This window comes from Etheostoma spectabile, chromosome 13, assembly GCF_008692095.1.
Source record: "Etheostoma spectabile isolate EspeVRDwgs_2016 chromosome 13, UIUC_Espe_1.0, whole genome shotgun sequence".
Classification (NCBI taxonomy): Eukaryota; Metazoa; Chordata; class Actinopteri; order Perciformes; family Percidae; genus Etheostoma; species Etheostoma spectabile.
The window spans coordinates 15,728,829-15,741,051 of NC_045745.1; the positions used below are offsets into that span (position 1 = coordinate 15,728,829).

Here is a 12,223-nt window from a genome sequence, read left to right on the forward strand (position 1 = left end):
ATTAACGCAAAAAAAATGTTTTTCCAACGGCCTTGAAACTTTCTTTTAAACCCATCAATGTCCCAAAATTTGGTGTTGGACCAATGTATATTAATCCAAAACTCAAAATAGTCCCCAACAAAATCATTATTTATTTCTGTTTGAGTGACATTTCCCTTTTAAATTACAGTGCCCAACAGTTTTTGGAATACATTCTGCCTGTATTAAAAATTAAACTATACATTTGTGACCCAAATGTTTGTCTTCAGTGGTAACCAATAGGCTTGAGGCTCAGTTTCACACTCTGTAGGGAATTCATGAAACGTTTAGAGATGGACTGATTTGTTGTTTTTGGTCTTTTCATGGTATTATACAATAAGAAAAATGTGGAACAATTCCAGCCTCAACCGTAAAGCTGAAAATGAGCTTGATGACAGATATTTCACTAATTCAACAAAGTAAGTTGTACTTTATGTGACTACCTTCCAAAATGACCCACATGAATAATCGTTATTGTTACCACTGAGGCTTAGATGTGGTGAACCACTCGGTCAAAGTTAGGGAATGATCACACCAATAGTAAGGCACATTAAACGGGTTCTGGGGGCTTTATGTTGGGTTTTCCTTTAATATCAAGTCATTTCCACATACCAAGTATTTGTCTCAAGATGACAAAAAGCCAATTTACATACATGGAGGGCAGTACGTTTAATAAAACAAATCACGTTTTTTTCTTAACTAAAGCCTGGCTCGCTGTCCCAGTGTCAGATCAAGTACTTGAGTTTAATGGAGAGCATGTAGTCTTAGAGGTTATTCAGGACTTAATCTTGGGTCACCCTGAGCTTTTTTATGAGATAAAGAGACTTTTGCACACCAGGAAACTGTGTGGGTGTGGGTGTGGTTGGGTGTGTGGGTGTATGTGTACATGTGCACATATGCCTAAGTATGAACAAATGTGCATCTTTAATACATAACATAGAGTACCACAGCAGGAGATATTTCCTTCTGCTAGTCTAGTTGAACCCCTGTGGACTTTGCTGCAGTGACAGTTGTGCTAACAACTGTAGATCTGCTTTGCCAGCCCTCCACACTGCTACTAGAGTGAACCAAAAGTTAGGAACAGTCTTTCTTTTAGGTGCATTCTGTTTCCTCATTTTGCATTCATTAGCTTTGATAGTTGTTGCGTTGTCAGAGAAGATTAGACAATAAGAGTCATTCTTGTGTACTCTCAGAGGGGGGTGTCCTGCTCTGCAGTGATTGGGCAGGGACATCACCTAATGATTTATTCAAATGGGAGAGTTTTCTTCACATTTTTGCTCTCATCACAATCCTTCTGACTTGCACGTAGGCCTCGCAACTTCCAACCATCCTGTCAACGTTGCTCGTGCTGTACTCAGATGATACTAAAGCAGAAGAGGGACACTGCAGAAAAAAGCAAAACAAAACCTGCTTCCCTGCTCTCCATTAGTATCAAGTCCCCCACTGCATGGCACAGATGCATTTTGCATAATTATTGGCCCGTGATTAATTTGTGGTCTCTCATTTCCCCTCACATCCTCATCTGGCAAAGCCTTGCAGAGACTCAGAAGCTAGAGGACCAGTCTGGTATGAAACATGAGCTCTAATCCCATAGCAAAGGAGGAACAGAAGCTTGATAGGGTCTAAATGAGGATGTTTACCTTTTTGTTTTCATGTGGATTCAAGGATTACTTGTAATTAATTGGACCCCCTGCACCAAAAAGCTGTCAGACAAATTATGCAGACAAAAACTAATTTTTTTTAAAATGAGTAAACACATTCACACACACACACACACACACACACACACACGCATATGTACAAATACACACATTATCTATTCCTCTTTCTTTTCCTCCCTTAATAAAACACACAAACACATTCAATCCAATTTACAGCTACAACCCAAAGGCTTCAGCTTGTATAATTGAGGTTGATGAAATGTCTTTTCTTTCATATCTGTGTGTTTGTTCTTGCAGGCAATGCGTGCACCATGTCAGAGTACAACCGGCTAAAGAGCATGCTGCTGGATATGCAACCAAAAGTGCTGAAATCTGGAGAGCAGAGCCAGCAGAGAAACATGCAGGAGAAGAGAGCACTGGTGGACACCATGTTTAAATACCTGGATGTGGACCAGGATGGCCGGCTGGTCAGTGATGAGCTGGAAAAGGTGGGTATCAAGCTGAGATGGCCTGATTAATGGGATAGCTGTATGGATTGACAAACAAATGTTTAGGTCTTGTCAGTTTTTCTGAACATAAAAGCATTTATTATCTTACACTGATTATGTGAGAGTGTGAGAGATTTCAAACCAAATCCAAGACATTTGCACTTTAGAAATAAAAATGTTGGTTGAACTTATTTGGAAACAGAATTATTTCCTGTTTTACCGAGATCCTCCACACTACAATGTGAGCCTATCCCTTCTCACATAGGAAAACAGAAGTCAGATTTTTGTTCTTTGTGTTCACCAGTTATTACTGAATGTTAAAGACCATGTGGTCAAACTATAACGTAGAGTGAGGGACCTGTGGCTGGAAAATTTAATCATCCTGTTTAACAATAAAAAATGTTTACTGAGGTGGGCTTCCCACAAGGGTCCGTAACAGTGGGGGAACATTAAACATGATTGGCATTGATATTTGGAGGGTGAGAAAAATTAAATTAGTGTGGGCATCATCTGGTGTCAGGAAATGGGCATCAGTGATGGGTGTTAATTAGACTCCTCCCAACCAATTCTATGATCTCAGCGACTTCTGCCAGAATGCAGTGAACCATGTTAGAGTCACTGCTGACTGCAGACACCAACCGGATTAATACATTGTCAAATGTTTTACATTCTTAATGTCTAACATTTAAAATGTGCTGTAGCTTTCCTTGTTACGTGGAAATTGAAAGAGAATGGGTATATGATGACACCAAAAAACAAGCTTATTAGAAGCTGAAGATTAATAAGTGCAACTAAATGAAGTCTCAAAAATGCCACAGTAATTAATCTTCTGTCATCTCTCTGCGGTTGTAAATGACAACATGCTTTGTCCCCTTTTAAAATTAATAGATTTGAGTGATTTCTGGCCTAGTTCTAGTGGCATAAATACATAATAAAATCTCTCTCTGGCAGAGCTGCATTATATGATCAAGCAAATGATTTTGATCAATCACAACTGACAATTACTTATGCTGACATGTTGCCAGGAAATCTTTAGATATCACATTCTTATGCTGTAGGAATTCATAAATACAATTTCCCAGAGATAATGCTTGAATGATGAGAACCATATGAATTCAAAGACGGAGTTCAGTCATCCATCCAGACTGTCTCCATTTTGGGATCTATCTATTGTAACAGATGGTCTTAGAGGGTAAAGTTCTGTACTTTGGGTTTGAAATATTTTACCAAATGCTTAAAGACAGATCAGTCTGTCAGTGAACACATGACTGCAGTCTGCTGTAGGCAGCAAGAGCAGAAAAAGTTTGTCACATCCCTTAATCTGCCATGTCACATGTGAAGCGCCATGTAGAATCAATTGGAGGAGATGAACAACCACGCAGGCTATTTTTTAAGCCTTTGAAATCATAGCCGAAGGAATTGAACATTGAACTTACAGCACGTCATGAAACTCTTATTAGCTTTTTTGGTGTTAAAAGACCCATTATGTTAAAAAGAAGAAGAAAAAAACCCCCGTAAAATTAAAGAAACTCAATGAAGAAATAAAAACAGCTTTGTAGTGTGGCATCACGTCATACAAGTCAGTATCTCAGGTCTCGGATTATTACTGAGTTACCACTGGTCTAGTTCGTGCATTTCATTTCAATAAACCTGCCTTGTTTGCTGTCTGCCTGCAAGACTCCTTATTGACTCAGCTGCTGACTCAGGACTGTTTTCTTCCTAAGATTTTGGCTTTGTTTAGAGAGTAGAAAGAAAAGGGGGATTATTGAGAAAATAGGTCACAGGCAAAAATCACCAAATCAATAAAATCATTTATAAATAACCCTGAAACTAAATCAGTATCTATGGCTTACTAAAAACATGAGTAGGGAACAAAACACATGCTGCTAAAAATTTATAAATTAATCAAGCCTCAACTAACTGGACCATACCATTTTACTAGAACTGTGTGTTCTTAGTTAAAAATATTAGGTCAATATAATGATTCACAAATTCACATGAACACAAACAACTCTGCTCTTCTCCTTTTTAAAAAAATTAAGCTCTGTTTTTGAATGACAAAAATTATTTTGACCTGCAAATCCCTGAGTGTTTTTTACTGGGATAGTACAGTATTACCCAAATTTCCTTTTGTGAAGGCCAAACATTTCTTGTTTTATATAGTAACATCAGTCTGTATCGTTGTTGTACAAAACACATTGATTTACTTTGCAGAGATCTCTTCTGTTTGTGATCAGGTTTTTTACTTGCAAATGTAATGAGCTGGATTGGGAAATTCGCCAGAAAGTATGGGCACTTTAATAAAATGACTAAGGTGCCCTTTTTATATCCTCTGTAAGGACATTCAGTTTTCCAGCACGAGAAATCTTTTGACAAATATATTCCTGCACTTATCTTAGTAAATGTTTTTTTTTTTACAAAAGCAGCAGCTTAAACAGAATAAAGTGCTACTGCTGTTATTGAGCAGAAGCTGAGTCTTTTGTTTATCTCCCTAAAACTGCTTCACATCACCTATTCAAAGATGGTTCCCCTGAGAAGGATGCACCGCTACAGTGGAAGAGGTGGCTCATAAATGACAAACAATGGAGGAGTGAGTGGTGCGTCTTCCCAGGGGAGCATCTTAGAATTACCTCAAGTGCAGTGTACACATGTGTAAGCAGTTAAAGTAGAGATTTTCTGAAAATGGAAAGCAATCAGAAACAGCACTTTCATGTCATACTACATATTTAACCAACCCCTTTTAAACAGAATACAATTATTCTCAGAATGAGTGTGTTTCTGTGATTTGGTTGTTTATGTACTTTACATAAGGCATTTTCCATCTAATGGAAATCTTATTCTAATTGTTGGGGGAGTGAAAAGCCCACTCTAAACACTCTGTTAACTGTATTCAGGTTGGCAATCTATTTCAAATGATTACTTTTTCGGCTGGAAACCCAAATTATCTCTTCTTGTAGCACTTGGAACAGCAACATTTGAACGCTTTCAACTGTAGGTTTAAACACTATTATGTTGTATTGAATTCCAGAAGAAAACAACAAAGTCAGAATTTAGATAATATACAATAACTGAAATACTGCATTTTAAATGTGAGTTGTTGTTTTTTTATTACAGGCCGATTTTATTATTCTTCACTTCAGTAGTTTAAGAAACAGGCACCTTTTATATTCATAAAAAATGTCACACCAACCCTATTAGAATAACACTGACATTGTATGTCACGTGTGTGGTATCTCTCCCTTTAAAAATGTCAGATTTACATTTATACCAAATGTGCATAATGTTGTTCTATCTCACAGCAGATAGCTTAGAATAAAAATGAAAAAAAGAGAGAATAGATAAGTAAAGGCTATGATAAGGTGTGAGAATTGTGTAGCTGTGAATGATAGTTACCTATGTTACCTCGCTTTCCTACAAGTTCTTCGTGCAGTTTTTTTTCTTCAGCTATATGATTGAACACAGCATGCCTGTGTGTGTAGATCTCTATGAAAGAGCACCTGGAGGACAGCCTGCTGGAGTGCACCATGCAGGACCTGCTGCGCTACGATGACTACAACAACGACGCACACCTCAGTCTGCATGAGTTCTACACAGCTTTCCGTGAGTCTTTATCATTCTTATTTTCTTCCATTTTCCTTTACTGTCAGAAAACAGGGATACAAAGTATGTGTCCCAGAGATCATGTTATCCTCTAAAACTATCTATCATTCTTTGAAATCTGTCCACTTTAAAAATGTATAACAGTGCAGTTTGCCAATACATTTCTTTATAATTGTACATACTTAAATGCTATCTGCCTATGCACATTTTATGCTTAAGCTACATGCCCAGTTTGCACAATGTGGTTAATTAGTTAGCTTTAGTTTACAAACCCTGCAATACATATGTCACCCATGCTTTTAACAACTAAAAACACACAGCTTCCTGTTAACACTGTTTACAACCTGATGACCTGCCATCCAGTCAGCCTCTCCACATCAGCCATCAGGATAAAATTGTTTCAGCCACAGATAAATTGATAATTGCATACTAGCCCATGTGCACAGACCCAGCCGGAACAGCCATAATAGCCTTCGGGGTTTGGGCTGAGCAGCAGCTGAGAGCACAGGCAGGTTCCACCGTATTAAGACCAATAATCGTAATTCCACCACTAATTTTACCGTATCATCAGTACCAAAATTGCACCATGGCAACCCGCCGAAACTGCTTCTTTCAAACTCACACTTTTTCTTCTTTTTCTCTTCCATAGCTCACATTAAACTGCAGTAAAATAAACCTAGATCTGAATCCAAAACAGTGATGAAATCCAGTAAAGTTGATGAATCCTGCAGTTATCTGCGGCAGGTGGCCATTTCTAAGGTGCTACCTTCAGCATGTGCGGGTCCATTAAGCCTCACCACTAATTTAGCCTTCTAATGACTGGTTTTAGTGGGAACCATCCTGCTATTTATTCCATTACACTCTCCTCACCTTCCAGATGGGCAGTGAGCAGACATTGCATGGTATTTATCTACCTACAGGTTACAGGCCTGCCTGCAGGGTTCTGGGCTGTGTTTGTCAATGCATTTTATGTTTGACAAGCAGTTGAAGAAATGGGTTGGGACCAATAAAACAAGCTATTGATCAGATGACCCTCAAGGTTAACTATTGGGCTGGAGAAAGGCAACACCAAACTATTATTGAGTGGCGCATCTGGTGTTTTGGATAATGTTGATTTTGTGTGTGTGTGTGTGTGTGTGTGTGTGTGTGTGTGTGTGTGTGTGTGTGTGTGTGTGGGTTCCTGTGATGCGGCCATTGCTATCCCCAGTGAGTAGTCTGGGAAGCAGAGCAACCAGCCAGGAATCACAGGTGTGTGTAGCAGGGTGGAAATTTACAATATGGTCATCAGCTTGGAAGACAGAATACTAAAAACAATAGACCTCAGTGATTTGAAAAGTTATTTTTCCCTGGTTAATATTCTAATGCCAGGCCAATTGCTGGGTCTGAAGTGAAATGCATTTGAAATCTAAGCTTTGGTCGTGTTTTGAATATCCTATAATATGTTGGAGAAAATGTACTCAGGAATCCTTCCTTAGTTTTCATGGTTCTCCTCTGTTGATACTTTCTTTATTTTCAGTGGCTTTGATGTAAGAATCAAAACCCAAAAAGACAACTCCAGGTTAATTGTTGCTTCTAGAGTCACTGAACTTGTGCTGTTAACAATTGAGTTGTCTTTGCTTTATTTAATGTACACACCCTAACAAGCACACCGCTCAAGCTCTGTTCTGTTGCCACCCAAATCTATCAGTCAATTTATACTTGTCACATAAATTGTACAAGGTACACTTTTCAGTTAAATGTTATCCCATCATCTCTTTCAACTTGTGCGGGATTCATCTTAAAGCAGAATATGGCAGTCAGATCAGCAGAGAAGCCACAGTCTGTGTTCAGTTCCCCCATGCTTGCCTCGGTGGAGATAGAGATGGACCAGAGATAGTCTTGCTTGTCAATGTAGTCGGGATCCTAGCCGATAGCCATCTTCACCTTTCCTCTATGTTATCTCTAATGTTTACATTTGAAAAACCTTGAGCGGCCATACTAGCAGAATCAGCAGGAGACTGGGGAGTGGATTTCCCTATCCTAATAAGCAACTCATAGCCCCTGCTCAGCCTTCATTTACAACTGTTAAATGGAATAGTTATTAGCACTACCAGATCAGCTCTTGAGGCTACGTTGGAGTACACTGAAGAAAACGCTAACATTTGTATCAGTTACAGGTATTGATTCCATATGCTTTACAGTGTGTTTTATTCATATTCATTCATAAGTCTTGAAAGAAACGGATGACTCACATTACTACAAAACCATACCAACTACTAAACCATGTATTGATAAACCATTTCTTAAGTCAGAGGGCTAAAGTGACTTCACAATTAAACTCACAGTATAAAATGCTACAATTCTACTTGAGCTGCAACTAATGATTTTAATTTGTTGGTAGTGTTTTTTATCTTTTATTACTTTTAGAAATTAGTGACAAATGTCCTTCACAAGTTTCCAGAACATAATGTAACTTCCTGGGATTGCTTGTTTTGTCCTACCAACAGTTCATACCCAAATGGTTCCAGTGATTAAAAACCCCCAGAGAGAATTACCTCTTGTTCTATGCTCTCTGACAATAATCAACCTTCTCTTGGCCATAGAGCATATTGCAGGACAGAGATAACAACATAATGACTTCAAATCAGCCCTGTAGTGTCCTGGTGTAAGGTTTCACAGGGCTTTGTTTCCTAACATTTATGACAGTGTCAGCATTGTGTAGTGCATGGCTTGTACATGTGCCCTTTGCAACCGAATTAGAACCACTGTAATTACACAATAATAAATGTGCAGGAATTTGCCTCGCGTACGTTGGCACTAATGCCAGAGCCGAGATGATTCACATTAGCCATTTGGTAAAAGACAACAGTGCATTAGCACTGAAGCTAATGGGTGAGCAGGTGCATTGAGGTATGGCTTAAGCTTTCAGATATAGTACATACGGTCACACAAGGTCAGAGCTCCTTTGTGGATACAAGTGTCATAGTCAAGTATATATGAAGGGGCCCTGCTGTGATACGTGGACTGTGCATGCATTATGTATGGCAAGTAACCTCTTGTAAATGTGAAATCTGAGACATCAGCGCTAGACTTCATAATATTGTCTTTCACACCATATCTGGAGTTGGACTATCCTGAACGGTGTTTGTGTATTTATTGAATAAATATTAAGATAAATATTTAGCACATCATGCAAACATCCTTATGGCTGCAAGGTGGACGGTGGCACTCCCATTGGAAAGCAATACAGATAAGAGCTGTTGGAACCAAATCCGAAATTAGTAGTAAAAAAAATCAATACTATTCGAAAGCTGAAATTACTATTCAAATGTGATTTATTTTATTTTTTTTTATGAATAGGTTGGCTAACATTAGCTAAGCTCCCTCTTCTATTCACGTCTGATGAACAACAAGACCAATGCCTTGTGAGAAAGCAGGCAGCAGCAGAAAGACAGAACGAGATGTTAGTAAGATTTTAGGTTATTTATTTTTGAAAGATCCCTTTTACATTAAATATCACTGAAACCTTTGTGGTTCTAATTCTTTTTTTGAAGTTACCAATCTTCCAATTGCACGTTTTCTCTAAAAAAATTTAAAAAAATAAAATTGATGTCAAGGTTGCTGATTTCCTCATCAGAGTGATTTATAAAGTTGACTATGTTGATTGGACTAATAGCAATTTACTTGAGCACCTAACTCTACAGTTGCAGACCTTGTTGGTTTATGTTAACAGAACTATTAGTTGTTAAGGTGGCGCGCAATGAGCCAGTGTTCTGCTTTTAATTACCTGCAAAAACACACAGCTGGTGAGCATCAAATTAGGACCAGGCTAGTTTTTCTTGTTCCTATTCCTCCATCTTTCTCCCACATGCAGTTCTCCCCTTCCAAGCCTATTCTCTTCATCTTTTTCCCCCCACTGTGAGTCTTATTTGTTTTCCAATTAATATTGGAATTATATGGAGATGCTGGGCTGCACTGGCAGGGCCACTCAGCAGGTCTGATTAATCAAGAGAGTGAAGTAGCGTGGTCAGGAAAGAGGAGGAGGAGGAGAAGAGGAGGGAATGAAATGGGATGAGATAAAAGTCAGTGCAGTGGTGGAAGAAGGAAGATGTTTTACTCCTGTTCTGCCTCTCTAGAGGGAAATGGCCAGCAGGAGAAATTGGAGAAAGTGGAAATAGAGGAAAATGAAAATGAATGAAGAAAATTAGTTTAATTTCAATTGGTCTGCTGGTGAGAGACAAAGGAGCAGCCAGTGTCAGATAAATGTCAACAGGTTTTTTTGTTTAAAGAGAAGGATGTATACAGGCGTGTATACATCCTTTATCTACCTACAGTGTACAGGCCTTTGAGAGGCCGTGTTTCTCTTCCCATGGTGTTCTGGATAATGTTGATGGGTTGAAGTGTGTGTGTGTGTGTGTGTGTGTGTGTGTGTGTGTGTGTGTGCGTGTGTGTGTGTGCGTGTGTTTGTGCACACACGCACGCACGCATGGTGTTGCAGTATGTGAATGTATCATGTGTTAATAGTAATTAATAATCACTTGAAAATCACACATGGAATTGGGATTTTTACATGCAAAAAAAATAGAAATGCTGAGTAGTACACAGTACTTTGTTTAAAGTGAAGTATGGCTCTGTAACATCCGGAAATGTTTGAATCAGCAAAACATATAATTTATCCAAGACTATGAGTTATTTTCTTATATAAATGTTTTTAATTTTCAGAGTTATGGCAGTCTGTGGTTTCCACTGCTGTTGTATACTATGATGGGAGTGGGCACAAAGGAGCGCCTGAAGCACTCAGTTTTGGACCTGAGTCGGATGATGCAGTGGCTGAATGAGCTGCCCATCTGCCACAGCTTGTGATGGAGAGCATGAGAGAGGTTATCCAAGATGGCTTTGATTTTGTCTTTCATCCTCCTTTCTGTCACTGATTCTAGACTATCCAGTTCCAGCCTGACCACAGAGCTGGCTTTTTGTTGATTTGGACACCAAGGTACCAGTATGAGTCCACTCTCTCCACTTCATCTTCCTGGATGGTAACCAGGACCTCCTGTTCCTCTGGTAGTCCAGTGCCAGCTCTTTGGTCCTGCTGATATTGAGCTTCAGTTGATAGTTGTTGCACCAAGGTGCTAAAAGCATTCTTTAGAAATGTTGGCCCATATTGATTGGATAGCATCTTGCAGTTGGAAGTAGCTATCAGAGGATGGGTACATGGTGGCCATAAAGGGATGGATCAGGTCTTCTGCTGTTGTAGCCCATCCGCCTCAAGGTTGTGCGTGTTCTGGCTTCACAAATGCTTTGCTGCATACCTTGATTGTAACGAGTGGTTATTTCAGTCAAAGTTGCTCTTCTATCAGCTTGAATCAGTCGGCCCATTTCCTTGACCTCTAGCATCAACAAGGCATTTTTGCCCACAGGACTGCCGCATACTGGATGTTTTTCCTTTTTACACCTTTCTTTGTAAACCCTAGAAATGGTTGTGCGTGAAAATCCCAGTAACTGAGCAGATTGTGAAATAATCAGACCGGCCCGTCTGGCACAACAACCATGCCACGCTCAAAATTGCTAAAATCACCTTTCTTTCCCATTCTGACATTCAGTTTGGAGTTTAGGAGATTGTCTGACCCGACCACACCCCTAAATGCATTGAAGCAACTGCCATGTGATTGGTTGATTAGATAATTGCATTAATGAGAAATTGAAATTGATATTAGGTGTTCCTAATAATCCTTTAGGTAAGTGTATATGGCAGTTTCATTTGCACTGGAAACACAAAGCTTGAGGTTAACCCGAAGGAGCATGACGTAAGTCTGTTGTATGCCCCCAGAGTAGTGACTAGTTTAAAGGTCAATTAGGAAAGGTATTTTTGTATGATGTGATCAATTTGACTCTCAAGTCAATTTATTTTATTTACTTAAAGTTTTTTTTCTGCTTTCCATAACTTTGTTAATTTGTTTTAACAAAGTGTGTTTACACCTACTCACAACTACTCAGCAACATCTACCCACAACATGCAGCAGGATAAATATTATTTTCTAATTTAATATTATTATTTATATATTTGCATGTATCCAACAAAGCTCTAAGAGAGCCCTGATGCTTGCTGCCTGGCAGCTCCCATCAAGGTTTGATATTTCATGTTTCTCAAGGCTTCCCTTCATTTGCTCAAATGATCTTGCTGAGATCAGATCACTTTTACAAGCGGAGCCTGTCGTTCTCTGATGGCCAAGTGGATAAGAGTCCTTCAGCTAAGCTCTTAACAATAAAGTGACTTGAACTGGAGGTCTTGGAGGTTCCCTCTGCACCCACACAGTAACATTTCCTCAACCGACTCTTTTTACTTTTCATTTTCCTTTATTTTCATTTCTTTTTCTACCCCTTGCCTACTTTCCCCTAGCTAGTGTCTGATGCCTCATTACTGTTCAATGGACCTTTACGTGTGTGTGTGTGTGTGTGTGTGTGTGTGTGTGTGTGTGT

At 39.1% G+C, this 12,223-nt stretch overlaps 1 protein-coding gene across 2 annotated transcripts in view; it reads left to right on the plus strand.

Moving 5' to 3' along the window:
- Positions 1-12,223, plus strand: part of fstl4 (follistatin-like 4) — a 209,683-nt gene that overhangs the window by 137,320 nt on the left and 60,140 nt on the right. For both annotated transcript variants that reach the window (XM_032533495.1, XM_032533496.1), the window contains exons 5-6: positions 1,977-2,167; positions 5,647-5,767. In XM_032533495.1, coding sequence (XP_032389386.1) covers positions 1,977-2,167; positions 5,647-5,767 — 312 coding nt within the window. The remainder of the gene's footprint in view (positions 1-1,976; positions 2,168-5,646; positions 5,768-12,223) is intronic.